General features: G+C 42.1%; 1 protein-coding gene across 20 annotated transcripts in view; it reads right to left on the bottom strand.

The window, feature by feature from the left end:
• Window positions 1-3,495: 3,495 nt before the first annotated feature.
• Window positions 3,496-17,893, bottom strand: part of DOCK9 (dedicator of cytokinesis 9) — a 283,110-nt gene continuing 268,712 nt past the window's right edge. For 19 of the 20 annotated variants that reach the window (XM_032402708.1, XM_032402715.1, XM_032402713.1 and 16 more), the window contains 5 exons: window positions 14,999-15,209; window positions 9,533-9,723; window positions 6,550-6,650; window positions 6,278-6,416; window positions 3,496-4,287 (listed from right to left, as the gene is read on the bottom strand). In XM_032402708.1, the coding sequence (XP_032258599.1) occupies window positions 4,165-4,287; window positions 6,278-6,416; window positions 6,550-6,650; window positions 9,533-9,723; window positions 14,999-15,209 (765 nt within the window). In that variant the 3' untranslated portion in view covers window positions 3,496-4,164. Of the gene's footprint in view, window positions 4,288-5,321; window positions 5,330-6,277; window positions 6,417-6,549; window positions 6,651-9,532; window positions 9,724-14,998; window positions 15,210-17,893 lie in introns of all 20 variants that reach the window. The other variant, XM_032402705.1, reaches the window with a different exon arrangement.

Genomic DNA, 17,893 nt, shown 5'->3' with positions numbered 1-17,893 from the left:
CCTTCTGGTAGGAATTTAGAGACCACAATTTGGGCACTTAGGGGTGCTCACCTGTTACTGGCTTGGTCATTGTTTTTAGGCCTTTTCTGTAAACCAAGCTAGGAAATAAGTGTATAATAAGTGTGCATTTAAGATAAATATATCATGAATTCAAGTTGTATTTTCACATCAAATGCAGAATGAAAGAGTTTTAATTTAACCTCTTTGGTCTTAAAGATGCAACTTTTTTTCTCTTATGCCAAAAACTTGGTTCCCAATGATATCAGCATAATTGCTCACTTACCTTCTCCAGTAATAAACATACAAGAGTCTCAGAATAACAATACAATCTCACAAAAACAATACACTACTTCCACAAACAGAACAATTACTGAAAATCATTTTTATTAGCAAGTCATTCACTTATTGCCACTATTTTTTTGACTGATTTTTTATTATTCTTCTTTATTATGTTCAATTAGCCAACATATATATCATTAGTTTTTGATGTAGTTGCCACTATTTTTGTCCTTTGGGTATATCCTACTAGGAATGCACAGTGAAATTCCTGTATCTTAAAGTCATTTGAAATAATTCCTTTGTGTTTATGCCACCAATTTGATATAGTTATGTTCATTCCATTTTGCTTTTAATTTTTAAGAATTAAAAAATTATTTTGATAATTATGTAAATATTCACATGGCTTTAAAGCCAAATCTATAAAGCAAATTATACTTGAACAGGTCAATCTTCTAACCCTATCCCCTATATATCATTCTGTCTCTTACCTTACAGTTAATAATTGCAAGTTTTGGTTTTCCTTTCCATCTAAAAAAACAGAAACAAAATCTACTTATGTATATATCATTCCCTTCTTAAATAATGGGTAACATACAATTCACTTTTCCCTGTCTTGTGGTTTTTACTTATTTTGAAAATCATTCCATAGCAGCATACAGAGATAGTCTTAGTTCTTTTTTATAGCTACATAGTACTCTATTGTGTGGATGTACTGTACTTTATGCAAATGGTCCCACTGATGGAAATTAAATGCTTTTATCAATGGAGTTTCTATACTGCGTAACTCCATCACATGATTAAACAAGTCCCTATGGAGGGGCCTTTCAAGTTACATCCCTATTCTCAGCAGCCTTCTCCATGCAAGGGGCTGGCTCTATGTATGTACAGTACCTAGAGCTGGTTAGTTCCCAGGTAGCAAATATTCCTGATAAGATACTAACTAGAGGTGTTTTTTGGTTTTTTTTTTTTAAGATTTTATTTATTCATTTGGTGGTGGGGAGAGAGAGAGAGAAAGTGTGCACAAGCCGGGGATGGAGCAGAGGGAGAGGGAGAAGCAGGCTTCCCATTGAGCAGGGAGCCCGACGACGGCAGGCCTTGATCCCAGGACCCTGGGATCATGACCTGAGCCAAAGGCAGACGCTTAACTGACTGAGCCACCCAGGCGTCCCCAACTACAGTTTTAATTCCAAAGTTACTTCAAAAAATTTTCCTGAGGGAGAGTAAGGAGTTCCTGTTTACCAGGTACAGAGTTTCTGTCTGGGATGATGAAGTCAAGTTCTGCGGATGGATGGCTGCACAACACTGCATGTAATGCCACTCAACCGCAGACTTAAAAAATTATTAAAATGGTAAATTTTGTATGTATATTTCACCTCAATAAAATGCTACTTTACTGTGTAACTTTATACCAAAATAAAACTTTTATACATAAACTAAATGAGATTTTTAATTGGGTACAAATGTGTTGGCTGCAGGGTCAACAGTAGATGTCCGCAGTGAGGAGATGGCTCCTCTCTCCACTGTTGTAATAAATGAGGGCTGGTCACCTTCCAAGCTGAGTCATATCTGACATGGCATCTGTACAAATAACTCTCCAAGTTTAATGAAGAGATAGCAAGTTAGCACTTTCCAGACTTATGTTTATCTTACTACACGGTGACTTGAATTTTATGGTTTCTAAATGAGGCATTTATGACCAGGAAATCCAGCTCAGTGACAAAGGAGACAAACTGTTATATCCATTCCTGCTGATGTTAGAGTCAAGGTTTATTACACTGCACTGGGGAGGTCAGAGACTCGAGGCAAACTTACGTAGAGAATTTTCTTAAGCCCTAAATCTGGATCCACTAATTGATGGGCTGTAGACTCTGGTGCGTTGCCATCATGCTTCACCCTCTCTTCTTCATGACCTTGTTTCCACCCGTAAAATACAGCCTTACCACTGACTGAGAATGTTTCAAAGACGCCAAAAGATCCTTGGCATCTGGGTGTTCAAGATGTGCATCACATTTTCTTTCCTCAACTGGTTATGTAAAAAGCAGCCTTTAAAACTCTTGAAGTAGGAAGAGCAGCTATTTTATTTTTTTGTGGAAAGACTCCTCTTCCTTTCATTACTGCAACTATATGGGGCTGGGTGACAATGAACTCACCTGCCAGTCACAGGGCACCCCAGAGGCAGGACCAGCACCTGCCACGAGAGCTCTTTGTGACGACGCAGGTCGCGGAGGGTGTGTGCACACATGGGTGCCAATGCACTGCTGGGATCAATGACCACCTTGTCTCCAGTATTCATCTCAAAAGCAAGCAAGGAAGCTGATAAAGATGGAACTCTTGATAGAGTTGAAGAGGAAAAGCCAGAGGCAAAACAGGGTGTCTATGCATATTTAGCAACAACTAGTAGAATTCAGAGCCAGACCATGGTGCAATAGTGCATTTAGGCAAATCCTCTGGCAGATCTGATGCACAGACCTGCCTCTTGAAATCTGTATCATGGAAACATACACAGGGGCAGACAAAATGCTATAATGATTCCCCATGCACCCAACCTCAACTTCAACAATTACCAACACTTGTCAATCTTGTTTCGTCTACCTACCCTCTTTCTTTCTCCTCCAGTATTTTAAAGCAAATTTCATATACCATGTTATTTCACCCCCAAGGATTCCAATATCCTGTCCCTCCTAGGACTATTAAATAATGAATACCCAATATTCACTACCAGAAAATGAGCAATGTTATTTTTAATACAGATGGGGTACAGAATGTTTAATTACAGCAGGGCAGAGATTCTAGTTAAATAAAATTAAAAACCTTTATTTTTTCCAAATATAAAATTACTAAATTAATGTCTCAAATGAAAATATAACATGGTGAAAGCTTTAAGTTACACCACTATTCACCACAGGATTTATGATTTACCAATTACACACTCCACCACTTTGGCAAAAGGATGAAATTTTTAAAACAGTTTATAAACCTAACATAGCAAAGACTGTGTACATCTCCATATTGCACTTTTTTATGTACAAGGATAAAACAGGAAGGTCAAGTGTATTGTATATACTAAGAGCGGCACAAGTTTGTCACAACTGAACTTAATGCAGAAGCTGATGTGAGGAGTATTAAAAAATGTAGAAATGTAATACACGTATGTACAGAATGCGGAGACTGTATTAACAAACTCTATGTACATAACAATATACTGTACTACTTTTAAATTTTTAGCATAGTTTTGTTTGTTAATAGAGGCCTTTGGTTCTAAACTGCTTGACTAGTTTTAGGCTCACATAGTTTCTTAAGCTTTCATATTTTTTTAAATGCAAGTAGATGAGTACAAAAGCACTAAACCTCCTGGCTCACTGGTACAAAAGTTACAATGGTCAGTTCCCTTAGGTCATCAAAAACTAGTCACAAAAATAGTTCTTGTATTCAACCTGAATGTGCCACAGGAAAAAAATATTTTCAAGATTTTCCAGCTTAGCCTAGAGGCGGAGATTACTCCAGCCTCAATTTCAGTGCTACTGTCCCTGCTATGTACATTCCAGAACACTTGTTTTCTCTAGGCCATTTACTTTACTACTACTCTGTAAGGAAGAATAAAATTTCACTCCGGCTTAAGAGAGTCCACTACACACCTCTGTTAAGACAGAATGAAAACTTTGAATATTGCCAGCAAGATTTAAAAAAATATGTGTACCCTCTTATGACTCCTCTAGAAAATCTGCTACGAAATAGCACAGTTCTTTATTTCCTTTCTCTCCCATTCTCCTTCACTTCTCCTTGTGCTCGGTCTTCCCCATGTCTTGCATGAGCCCAGTGATTAGCTTTGGAAATCATCCTGAGTTTGCAAATGACAAGTCCCCACAGGTGGCCCATGAGGCAAAATCACACAACTGAGGACGAGCTGGTCATCCCGTGAACCATGGTGCTTGTTGGAGTCCCACTGATGGCATTGAAGATGTGAATGGAATTCGGTAAAACGCTCGTCTTCTCCTCCAGCGGGCAAATCTTGAGGCACAGAAACACAACATTACCCAAGTGTCATGCCCCTGATGATGTTTCTCAACGACAACGTCTATTCCCCAATGGTCACTGCTCCCCTGAATGATGGTATGCTCAGGGAGCTTGGCTTTGGCCGTTTGCAGAGGGACTGTGTCAGCTCAACTAGCAAGTGGCCTTTCTCAGATCAGGATTGCAAGGAGAAAGTCAAGCACAACAGGTTTTGTTTCCTTTACAAAGCCTTCTAGACTCACCAGATTATAAGGCGGTGAAGTCTATCTTACACATACTTGGCAGGGACACGACCTAGTCCCGCCCCTTGGAAAAGTCTTTTAAAAAATGAATCCTGAGCATCTGTTTCTCTATTGGCTCCTTTTCTCAGGGCCTTACGGATTTCCATCCTGGGAAGGAGATATAGCAGCTGCCTCTCTGACCCCTCACACTCAGTAATGCAAGGGAGAATTCTAAGGGCAAGACTTGACCTACTGCCAGATGGCAACTGAGAAGAACATACACATTCGGAGGCTCCCCTGAAAAAGCCCAAAGCGAGTCTACTCCAGGTCACAACCCTTTTTTGCTTGAGGGTTAAAAAGAGTTTAATCTTCCCAGTTGTTGAGATAATGGAAAGTTCAAGGTGCAGTTTCGTAGAGCACAGCCCTGTGTTAAATGTCCAAGTAACATAGGAGTTTACTTCAACATTATCAGTCCATACGTTTTTCCTACTTTCATCTCTTCTCGTGCCAAATGCTGACACCCACTGCTCAAACTGTTATACAGGAATCTGCAAGCTGTGTGGAAAAGACCTCGAGCTTTCTCCAGAAACTTGTTTCCACGAGACCATCCCTTTCTGCTTAATTATTCACACATTTATTTCTTTCATCATTTCCATTTTTTTCTACTTTCCTAAAGGTCCAGAAGAGGGTGCCTCCCTTTGCACACACACTGTCCTCATGCCAACGTCTGCAGTTGTTCAAACACAATCCTAACTTTATGTGAGGCAGTCTATTGAGGTTCAGAAAAATAAAACTGAAAAATGACATTACCATCCCATCTGATTGTGTCAGCATGGAGGAGGGAAAAAAGCAAACAAGTGAGTGCTTAGACATTTAAGTTACTTTCCTGTGACAGAAATTTCCAAATTAGACCATCACATGATATGTTAATGACACAAGTGGGCCTGGCTTCCATTTGCAAGACTGAAAGACCATTATGTGGGGAACAGACAGAAGTTGTTACATACGATGGAGGTGCTAACATTAATTATGAAGACTGGCACCATGACTCGGAATAAGTCACTGTGGTTGATGGAGAACGGACCCCTGAGAAAGCAATACTCTTACCAGCCGCTCTCTGACATTCACTTGGCTGCCCAGCCAACTGTCCCCTCTGACTGCTGAGCCCACATTCATAATCCTACTGAAAGGAACTCCTACAGGAAGGTGATAGTGCAGTGTAACCGGGAAAGATGCCCATCACGACGGGGAGTAGCCATGAAGAATCCACTGGGGCAACCAGGTCAGTGGTACCCAGGTCAGTGGTAAATAGCCAAAAACTGAACAACTCTATTTTTTTAAGTGGCGAAAGACATTTAATGCCACAGAAAATTCCTTAAACTAGGCTGGGAAATCCTGGTCTTTCAAAGGATTGGGTGAATGAAAAAAATTTCCAGAAACAACATGGGTATTTCTTTCTTATGTGAGTTTTGTTTTGTTTTGAACTAGATTAGGGTGGGGAGGGACAGAGCTTTGGACCACGGCCACCTCTGAGAGTGACAAAAGGGAGGTGGGCGCTGCTCTCCTCTGGTCGTACTGGCTGGTATTAGGTGGGCGAGTTGTTAGCTATTCCCCAAGTAAACTGTGTTCAGAAAGGAGCAGCATGTAGCATGCTACATTCTTCTTCAGATACCAAAATTCTAGAAGGTTTAGGCCACTGCAGGGTATATTTGAGACCCCAACTAATGTGTGCTTGCTCAAAATGAGAACCCCAGCATGGCACCTACCTGCTCATGCATGATTTCAGAAAGCTCTTTCGCCATCTCCCTGTAGTTGGCCTTCATTTCTTCCTGGTACTCTAACTGGTCCTCTTTGATCAGCCGCTCATTTACCGCTAAGGCTTGACCACAAGCCTCCACAAATTGCCTAAAATGGTGTGAGAGAGGGAAATAAAGGCATGTTGAGGACAGAGTGAGTCCAACTGGTAGTATCTCTTTCTTGAATGAGCACAGAAATGACTGATATTTGAAGAGAGAAAGACATTTCCAGTGTGCTTTACCTGAAAACTTCTTTCAGCAACTTCACTTTGTTGTCAGGGTATCTTTTTGTGTTTGTGTCATCTAAGAAAGCTCGGGCATATGCTAGCGGGCCTGCGTTGACCTAGATAAAGAACAAAGATTTTAAATTACATTATAATAAAAATGACCATTATCACTGATTTGTTTCAGTTGGCAGGTTCTAAAAATGCCATCTGAGTTAGTCATGACCCCTGTCCTCAAGGAACTGATGGCCCAAAAGAGGAAACCACGAACAAAGCTTATGTTATTATATGTCATTTGATTTTTATCCACTCAGACATCATCAGGGCACTTGAGTGATGGCTCATTTTATGAAGAAAGAAGCCAAGTTTGGAAAACGGAACCATGTGTTCAAGGTTGAACCTCCAATAAGTAAAACACCTAAGATCAGAGCCCAAGTCTTCCAACTGGTATTTGTGCTACTCTACACTAGTGAGTTCAGTGAAAAACTGAAGAATATAGTATATTGGCCAGTTTTTAAAAACCAATTGTTCACCTCCTTGAACTGCGTAGACGGCCATGAGCAAACTGACTTGCTACCTTCAAATGAAGTAACCATGTGAAGTGTGCTGGAACGCCAAAGATTAGGGGCATTTAGCAACAGGGGGAGTGAACCAGAGCCCTGCATCTCTCGATTCGCCAAGAAGAGTTCTCTGAAGCTGGGTAGGTCAGGATACATGGGAATGTGGAGAGCAGGAAGGTTAGACCCACTGGGTGGGAAGGAGAAAGTCCCAGTGAGAAACAATTACTGCATCACTTTTCCTGCAAGGTCTGGTGGGCTCAGAAGGCAAGTAAGTAGGGAGGGCTGTCTGCTCTGTCAGTGTTGATGAAGGAACTGGGCTGTGGTTCTGATCCACGGTGGGCAGGACTTGTGCGGTAATGGCAAGAGAACCAGAGGTGGGGAGACAGAGGGCCACGGTGGTGGGAAGTGGGCCCTCTGAGACGAACAGCTAGCTAACCTTCGGTGGCGACTGCAGGTGTCATCACACTGGTGTTGTGTGGGGAACGATGTTAATGACCTGGACATGACCCAAATGACTAATTATCCAAAATGACACAATCCACTCAATTTTAAGGATATACAAAGAGGAAAGTTGATAAGACTTCGAAAGGTCTAACAAAGCCAGATCTTGGAGCACAGAGTCACACAGCCACCCTGATGGCTCTGTCCTATATAAGAGCAACCCCAGCGAGGCCCTTGGTGAAAGAATTACAGAAATAAAATGGTAAAGTTAATTTCCTCTGGCTGCAACTTTGTTGTTATCTTAGTGGGCACACATGTATAAAAATCTCCTCATCATGGAATGATGATCTTTGCTTTTTAAGATGATTGGGTATTTACTTATGTTTTAAAGATTTACTTATTTATTTGAGAGAGAGAGAGAAAGAGAATGCAGGGGGAGAGGCAGAGGAAGAGGGAGAGAGAAACTCAAGCAGACTCCCCATAGAGCGCAAAGCCTGACGCGGGGCTCGATCTCAAGACCCTGAGATCAGACCTGAGCCAAAACCAAGAGTCAGACACTCAATTGACTGCGCCACCCAGGTGCCCTGATGATTGGCTATTTATAACTCTAAGGCCACTGTCAAATGGAAGGGCACATTTTGCCCTTTAGAAAGCTCAACCTGTCCAGCCACACCCTTTACTGGCGCCCATACCCCTCTGCTCGCGTTCTGATAGAGGATGTTCCTAGGCTATGTTACTGAGTGGTTTTGTTTTTTAGCTGTAGAAAATTGTGGCCTCTGACCCCATTATGTAATCATGTTGCCGGAATGTTTATCATACTCACTTGATAACTTATTTTGGTACTTAAGTCTTTCAGGGCATGAGGTAAGAGGTTGAAACATCTGTAAGTACTTTTGTGGTGAAGGACATTTCAAAAACGTTAGGCAACAACCCAGTGTGGATTTGATAAAAAGGTGACAAGAACTGATTTCAAAAAATGAACCAAAAAACCCCTAAAACTTAGATATTACAATCCAAATGCAACTTTCATAAATGTACCCTTTTGAAAGAGAAAAGAATTAGATATAAGGATATGTGTATGTGTGTATGTAAAATATATGCTAGAATTATTTGTATATACTTAAAAATCAATAAAGCAAGAAGCATACTAATCACTGGAAGGAGGTGATTTAACATTTACTAATTTCCTAGGAAATCACATAAGTAAAATACCAGTTATTTTGAAGTATGATATACAAACCAAAAGGTACATATGAGTGTATAGCTTATTGAATTTTCACAACTGAACACATATATATAATCAGTACTTAGATCAAAAATGATCTTTTCCATAAATGGTGCACATTGCTTGGATAGCTACTCTGAAAAAAATATATCTTGACTCTTATCTGTTACCACATACAAAAATCAAATCTAGATGGATTGCAGATCTATACAGGAATGCCAAACAAAGGAAGGAAACATAGAACATTTCTGAGACAGATTTTAGAACCAAGTTCTTACTGAGGACACAAAAATGCTACCAAGTAAGGAAAAATGAATTAATTGAGTTATATTAAAATGAAGAATTTCTGCTAATCAAAACACACCATTAAGAGAGTGAAACTTAAGGTACTTTTTCAGAAATAATTTTCATAGAAACCAGAAAACATACATCTTACAAGGAAACCTACAGCTTCTTTATATTTAAAAGAGTCTTAATGCTTCTGGTTAGGCCCCTGGAATTCCCCAAATTGAAAGAACAGGTTAATATGGAGAGCTGGCTCCAGCCCCTAGCAGAAAGCTCAGTGGATACTCTTACAAGGGGGGTTGGGTGGGGGCCCTCAGTCTACTGCCCTCCCCTTCCCCCCCCAGTATCAGGAGAAACCACACAGATACTGGAAGGTAAATGGGATCACCAGGTAAGCGACACTCGACCTGGCTGGACTTGAAATTTACCAAGATCCAGATGAGCCTTTGCACCTGTTACCCTTGGTTTGCTCTGTCCAGTGCTCGCTCACCTGAACACTCACGCTGCCTTGCAGTTTGAGCTGCAGTTTGATCATGTCCACTTCGGCTGATGAGCACAGCTGCCGGAGCTCGGCCACCTTCTTGCTCATCTCGTCAATGGCCACTTCGATGGGGTTGAGGTCGGTGTGGTGCTGGTACATGACGGGGATCCGCTTCTTCACATAAGGGAAGCAGTGTATTGCTGTGGAGGAAGGAGTCCCAGAATCATTCTGCAGCTTGCACAATCTTTACTGTTACTGAGGCAGAAGTACTTAATATTCTCATTTTAGAGTTAAGGAACCCAAAGCTTGCCAAAGGCACAGGCCAGTATTTTGTGGAACCAGACTATTGTCTTCCTTTATCACTGCGTATATTTAATGACAGGCTGTATCATGTGAAGTCAAGAGAGCTGGGTCCTTGTTAACCTTTAATGTGAGAAGCGTGTGTTTGAAGAAATCACTTTATCATTCCCTGCTCAGTTTTCTTAACCATAAATGCTTTACCTTCCTTGGAAGTTGTGAGATCTGAAAGAGCTAGTAGGTAAAAGATGGCTTGGAAGATATAAAGAATAGTACACAGTTCTGAGATATCACAGATTTTAAGTCCAGAAAATTGTTCCATAAACATATCCTTGAGAAAATTCATTTCTCTATAGAACTTTGAATCACATGCTTGAGTCTGCACAAACCAGAGAAATCCATGAAAAATAACAAGTGAGAATATATTTCCCAGCAAAGTATTTTATGAACCAGAAATTCACACACTAATAATAAGGTATTTTGAAACATAAATGAATAAAAAACAGAAATAAGGAAGCCTGCTTCTCCCTCTCCCACTCCCCCTGCTTGTGTTCCCTCTCTCGCTGTGTCTCTCTCTGTCAAATAAACAAATAAAATCTTAAAAAAAAAAAAAAAACAGAAACAAAAATATTTACTTCTCTTATGCTTTTTTTTCCTACAAAAAGCCAATCAGTATTTTTTTCATTTATCATAACAAGATACCTGAACCTATCAACACCAAAGAGTTAGTTTAAAAATGAAGAAAAACAGATGGTTCTAATTTGGGTCTGTTTCACATTTTTTAACTTGTTGCTTTACATGATGTATAAATATCTATAATACCTTTATTTAATATATATATTTATGGATGGACATAATATATATGCTTAATAGCTTATTTTATTTTTTAACTAGCAAAGGTAAGGTGGGCATGTTGTTTTGGCTCACTATTTAGTAAGTGGCTGGGGAGAGTTTACTTAGGATAAAATGAGAAAACAGGGCCAGTGCCATTTAGCACACAGTTCGGATGGACCACCCAGAGTCTAGAACAGCGGGAGGTGTCCAGCCTGCTGCGGCCTCAGCTGTCACACCCTCACAGGCCTGTTCTAGTCCCTACATGTTTTTTTTTTTTTTTTAAGCCAATCTAAGGCCAAAGGTCTATGTCTCCTATTTCTTCTGCAGTCCTTGTAGATAAAGCTTTTGAGCAGCAGCACTGGGACTGATAAGTCCTCTTTGAACCTAACACTTCTTTGATAGTGAGACAAGAACTGGGCGTGGCTGGATGTGGACAGAAAGCACTTCAGAGATGAGCGTCCTTGCAGTGGATTTGTACGAAGTACTGTGGAAGTGTTTCATGAGGCTAATAGCCATATCAAAAAACACGTGGTTAGTGTAATCACAGTATTTTTGAGTGCTGTGTTGCAACAGCAGCATTGTTTAAGAGAGAAAAACGAATTCCAAGGATGTTTGTGAGGTGTCCATGGACTATACGGATTTCACTCAGTGTGAAAGTCCTGAGTCCCGTGGTGGTAACTGGAGACGTAGAGGAGCGAAGGAGAGCCCGATAATACAGAAAATGCAGAGCCTGTACCTGAGCCCACCAGGCCCACGGGAGCTGGGATGCCCTCTGCCTTCCTTTCGGGCCCCATCTTTCCTCCTCTCCCTCAGAGTCACTCAGCTCCAGCCACGCCAGCCTGCTGGTCGTCCCCTGAATGTGCTGGGTACAAGCAGCCCCGCCACTGACCTTGGCCCTGACAGCCCTTCTCCCTCCAGATGTTTGCATGGTCTACCCCCTTACCTCCTTCAAGTCTGGACTGAAGTGTCACCTCCTCAGTGAGGCCTCCCCGGGCTGGCCCATTTAAACTGCAACCCTCCCCAGTCAACCTCACGTTTGCTCTCCCTTTGCTTTTGTCTAGAACACACATTCACTTCCAACACAGGTATGTTCACCATTACGTGTACTGCTTACTATCTGTCTCCTTCTGCTGGAAGGTCAACTGCGGAGACCTCTGTTTTGTTACTACGCCAGGCTGGAACACTGCCAATGCTCCACACATTTTGTTGAATTCATGAATGTGTTACTGCCCAAGTGGCTAAATGAAAGAGCAAAGTGGCCTGGAAGGTAGAGAATTAGATGACTGACTGAGCGAGTCATCATGTTACTAAAAAAATGACCGGCCCTTGTGCTGGGCAGCCCCTCCAGAAGGAGGATGAGGAGAGGTGGCTGAGACGTGTGGCTGCCTGAACAGGCTGGTGGGCCTGAACAGAACGCGAAGAGCAGGAGACTATTTCTGCCCCTGGTGGGAGTCTGGGAGGATTTGGAAGACTCTGGAATAGTGACTGGAAAGAACCTCTACAGCAGGAGTTCTACAACAGGAGGAGAGGAGGGGGTCAGCAAGGGGCCTGCAGGGTGATCACTAGGTTTTCCCAATGATCCCACAACTGCAGCGCACTGCCTGACCTATCCAGGGAAGTGAGCCCTTGCCGGGTTCCGAGGGCAGGGAGAGCCAGGGCTCCCCCACAACTTGGACGGTCAGAGGTCTGGTTTGAAGCAAAGCAATGAAGAACCTAAAGGATTAATAACTAAGGGAAAACTCTCAAGTTCAAAGTCTTCAGAATATCCTGGTCTGTGTATCTTTAACTGAAGGTTGATATAGAACTTATGTGCTTTTAAAGATTTTATTTATTTATTTACTTATTTATTTATTTTTTAAATTTATTTATGTAGTTAGAGCTCACACAAGTGCGGGGAGAGAGATAGGGAGAATCCCAAGCAGACTCCCCACTGAGCGTGGATCCCAGTGAACGCTATCTCACGACCCTGCGATCATGACCTGAGCCGAAATCAAGAGCTGAACACCTAACTGACTGAGTGACCCAGGCGCCCCTAGCTTATGTGTTTTTAGTAGCATTTTTCAACCGTTCTCTAAATCTTCATGCTACCCAAAAACTATGCTTTTGATATTTTGAGATCGTTCAGGGTAAAAACTGTACTTTTTTTTTTTTTTTTTTTTTTGTGTTTTGTTGTACTGTAATATCCTCTGGCTCATCAGCAGCCTTAAAAGGCAAGGGGCTCAATGGTGGATAAGATCCAGCATAATCCAGCAAAATAAAGTACATTCTTTCCCCTCCTGGGTATAATTTACAAAGTTCTTTAACACAAGATGGATAGTGTAACCCTCATTTTATAGATGAGGAAAGTAAGGCATAGGGAGAGGGTAAGTGACTTGCCCAAGATCACATAGTTGAGTACGGACCCAGCTCTGCAGGGACCCAGGCCCAGGCTCTATTCTGCCCACAGGTTCTCATCCTCACAGCCGAGCCAATGACCTGGGAGGCTATTCACCTCTCTCTGCGGTGGTGATACTCTCTATTCTTTTCTGGCAGGCAGGGAGCTTGGCTCTTGTTTAGCTGATCAAAAATACTTCTGTGACCAAATGGTAAACTGTAACCCTGAAGAGAATCTGGCCAGAAAACACCCTATGGTAATAACTGTTTATGGATCAGTAATGCTACCTGAGCAGACTCATCCTAATAAAAAATCCTAACCCTGACTTATCAGTGAACTTGGTTTATTTTGAAGCAGCAATGCTCAAACAGAAGAGGCACCAGAATCACCCAGGGGCTTGTTCAACACAAGCCCCAAACCCAGAGTTTCTGATTCAGGAGGGCTGGGTGGGGCCCAAGAATCTGTGTTTCTGCTAAGTTCCCAGGTGATGCTGATGCTGCAGGTCCAGGATCAGTGTGATAAGCACTGATTTAAAGTCATAACAGCTAGAGAGATACATATCCTAAGCTAGCAAAGTGACTCCACCTAAAAATGGAGTTGTCTTGTCTAGTAAGAAGAATTTGCTGCGTGTCCATTAGAAAAACAACTCACTCACATCTGGGGAGGGGACACCACTGTCGAGGACAATACTCTTTGTGTTTTACATGTTATCTTTACTCTAAAAGCAGGAGTAGGGGCCCTTTAAGAATGCAGGCTTTTTATTTTTTATTTTAACTTTTATCTCAGTTCCTTCCTAGGAAGGGTAAAAAATTCTCTGTGATATGCTGTTCCGAGGTATTTTACAATGAGTCATAGTCTTGGGTAATAGCTTTACTGAGATACAAATTCACCCATTGAAAGTGTCCAATTCAATGGTGAGAGCAGAGCCGCATGTGAAATGCAGCATCTTAACGGTGTTCCTTCCACTCGTCATTACAGGGTTCCATATTAGTGGCCAGGCAGAACACCCAGCAACATCGACTTCAGGACAAGCAATGGGCACCTTCCTGGTTCAGCTTAATGATCACTCTTTGAAACAGTGGACATAGACACACCTGGCTTTCTGAGCAGGCCTCCTCACTGATTTTTTTTTTTTTAAGTCAAGAAAGTGTTCTCTTTTGGGTTATTCCAGTCATGCTACTGACTCTAACCTAAGAGTGGATGATCCAGCTCCCCCAGAGAAGGTAAAAATGACTCCCAGATGACTCTACACTGTCAGGAACTGGGAAATGATGCAAAACACATTTCTGAGAATGGGTTATCGATGGTTACAGTGTCAAAGAATCTATTAAAACTCAGTCACAGCCTAATGGATAGCCTCTGAGTGTAGTGAGCTTCCTTGCAGTGGAGGTATTCAAGCTGAGGTTGGCCAGCCACTCTCAGAGATGAGGTGGAAGGACTCCAGCCTCATATCCCATTTATTCACTCAGCCTACAATCCCCGAGCAGGTTCATGCTGGGACCTATGTGATAAAGATACATAAGGGGTCCCTTCCTGTGAAGGAGACATGGAACTGTGTGCAGGGGCTCTTGGGGCCCTGGGCCTAGAGAGGCCTAGAGAGGGGTCCACATGGGTTTCAGAAGGAGCCTGTAAATCACCTGAAATTGTGTGCAAATGCACTCTGAGGAGATAAGGGCCCACTATTTTCATCAGATTCTAAAAAGGGTCAGTGACTTGATTTTGGATATGAACTTATGGTCTAGTAGAAGAAGAAAGTGCTAACAGATAAGTACAAAAATGCCAGGAGTATTCCAAAGTAAGCATTAGATAAATGTTAAACTGCAATGGACATGTGAGGAAAGTTAACGAAGCTTGAAGGGCCTTTCATTCTAGAAGTTTCTGGATCCCTTGTGGAGAGCTCTTTATCTTGGTGTCCAGGCTAACGTCTGTCTGGACGTGATTCTTCAAGGAAGAAGCCGGGGAAACTGTACCTGTCAGTATGGTGCGCCGTTTGCACTGCTCCTCAACGCCACCCTGCCTCTTCCCAGTCTGAGTGAAGGGCATCTCAAACATGAAGCGGCGAATGTTATGGGACCTCTCAAACTCCGTCTTCCTTTCTTGCAATTCTTTCTCATCAAAGAATGGAACCACATGAGTCACCTGGATGTATGCATACTTGGAATCCAGATCCTTAGGGTTGACCTTTAAATGAATTAACAAAATGGGAGATTGGTGCTATTTGAAGGACTCTTTCCAAGCATCCCTAAGCTTGTCCTTCCACTTTTTATTAATAAAGGATTTGGAGGGGCGCCTGGGTGGCTCAGTCGGTGAAGCGTCCGACTCTTGATTTTGGCTCAGGTCATGATCTCAGGGTTGTGGGATCGAGCCCTCCCACCACCCTCCCCCCACCCCATCCCTCAGTCAGCTCCACTCCACACTACTCAGCCGGGAGTCTGCTTGTCCTTCTCCCTCTGCCCCTCCCTGTACTCACACGTGCGGACGCACTCTCTCTCATATACATACATAAATAAAATCTTTTAAAAAAAGAAATAAAAGATTTGGAAAAATTTAGAAAAGTTGAAATAGTACAACAGTCATATACTCACAACTTAGAACAATTGCTAATGCTTTGTTTCAAATACACACGTGCATATACACATATGTGGATGGATACTTAGACATATACATATAGACATTTTTTTTAAGCTGAACCATTTCAAAGTGGTATCCATCATGCCACTTCAGCCAGCATCTCCTAAACATGAGGACATTCTCCTTCGTGATCATAATATATTATACTTAATAAAATTAACTTAATTCCGTAATTATCACTCAGTACACAGTCCATTAAAGTTTCTCAAATGTGGCTATTTGTGTTTGAACCAGAATCTAATCAATGATCAGATGTAATCTAGAATTCTCCACCTTTTTTTCATGACATTGAATTTTTTTTAAGACATCACACTAGTTTTCTTGCTGAATAACTCCCTGTGTGGATTTTTCTGCTGGTTCAGGAACTGTATTTTTACATATTTGGCTTAGAGGGAAAAGTGTTTATTTTAGTAATAATGCTTAACACCTAGAACCTCAAATTATAATTAATCTGTAGAAAGATTAGATGTAAACAGACGTGGATGAATTAATTTAATACAGATACAGACTAAGACTCATCTAACCGGAAGTTTAGCTCCTGATTGACTCAGCACATAAATGCTTTTAGAACTGCATTGCTAACATCTGTGATGTACCAGAACATGAAACACAGGCATTTCCCACACAAGCACAATAGCTAATTTATTAGGGAGACAAGTCAATTTTGCACAAATGAATTGTATTTAAGCTTGTAGAGCAATAAAAGGAGGTCTGACAGAAATGACTGCAGAGAATTTGGAGAAAATTCTGGAACTGGGGCCAGCAAATGAGGCCAAGAAGGTTTAGCTGGTCTCAAGTTATCAGGCACCACTGTCCTCTCAACAGGGCTGTATGTGAAGAAAAATGAAAAATAGATGGAATGTACCTAAAACTTTGGAATTTAAGAAAATACAAAATGTCATGAGTTACTACTTCTATTTTAGAAACAGCCATCTGACCCATCACTATAACTGTCCTCAAACCTATGAAATGTAACTCTCCTTAGCAGAAACAATTTAAAAGCAGTGGAAATGCACGTGCTTGCCTATTTCTTCAGGGGTATTTCCCTCATCTTCATTTCCAAAGTTGTATGTACATATCAGTAGGAGGAGCAGAGGATAGGTGTTTGGGGGCAGAAGATCGCACGACAGCCCCGGAGGTTATAATGTTAAAGCCACAACTAGACCTGGACAAAGGTTTCAGTTTCAGAGAAAAGCAGCCAATCGGATGTGAGTAGTCTGGTCTAAGAAAAAAGGAGGTCTTCATAAGATCATGTTGAGGTTTCTGGTTAAAAACAGACCAATAGTGTGTGTTTATCCCTTTTCCTTTGTGCAACTCTGTTAAAATGCAGTACAGAATTAACCTGTGAGGACCAAGGAAAGAGGAGAGAAGACAGCAGTGGGTGAGAGCATTTACTGAATTTCTAGAAGGCGCTTGAATGGAGGTGTGCTACCCAACTTGGCAGAGACACTGTTTTCCCATGCAGGTAGGACAAGGAAGAGTTCTGAGGAAAACAGCACCCAGTAACACCCATAGAAGTTCTAGTCTAAGTTCTCACAGAGAGGAGTAACCAGTGAGTCAGAGCACTTCTCAGAAGCCTGCTGCTACGGACTGAACATCTGTCCCCCCCAAATTCTCAGGGTGAAATCTTAACCTCCAATGTGATGGTATTGACAGGCAGGAGGTGATTAGGTCATGAGGGTGAAGCCCCCATGAATGGGATTCATGCCCTTATAATAGGGGCCCCACAGAGCTCCCTCACCCCATCCACATGTGAGGACACAGCGAGGAGACGGTCCTCTGTGAACCAGGAAGAACTCACCAGGCACAGAATCTGCCGGCGCTTTATCCCAGACTTCCCAACTGCTGCAACTATGAGAAATTTCTGTTGTTTATAAGCTGCCCAGTCTCTGGTGTTTGTTACAGCAGCCTGAATGGACTGATGTCCACAGAGGGTAGCAATAGGATTAGGGTGACTGGGAGAGGTATAGAGTGGAAACCAGAGCGAGTGGCCAAAGTCTATTTGGAGTGGCCAAACTCCAGGTTCCCTTCCCTAGTCCCCGCCCCACAAGAAAGAAGAGGTTACTCCTTGGAGAAACTGGTCTGGAAAAAGTCTAAATGGGTTTACCAGTCTTAGCAGAAAGCAGGGGCAAAGGTACAGAGCAGAACACCGGGTGAGCAGGTCAAAGCTTGCAGGCCGAACGTGGGACCTTCAACCCTTGCTCATGTCCTGCATCCAGATTCCAGAATTACCT

Source organism: Phoca vitulina, unplaced genomic scaffold, assembly GCF_004348235.1.
Source record: "Phoca vitulina isolate PV1807 unplaced genomic scaffold, GSC_HSeal_1.0 scaffold5, whole genome shotgun sequence".
Classification (NCBI taxonomy): Eukaryota; Metazoa; Chordata; class Mammalia; order Carnivora; family Phocidae; genus Phoca; species Phoca vitulina.
The sequence above is the reverse complement of the archived record's forward strand: the minus strand, read 5'-3'. Positions and strand labels throughout refer to the sequence as shown.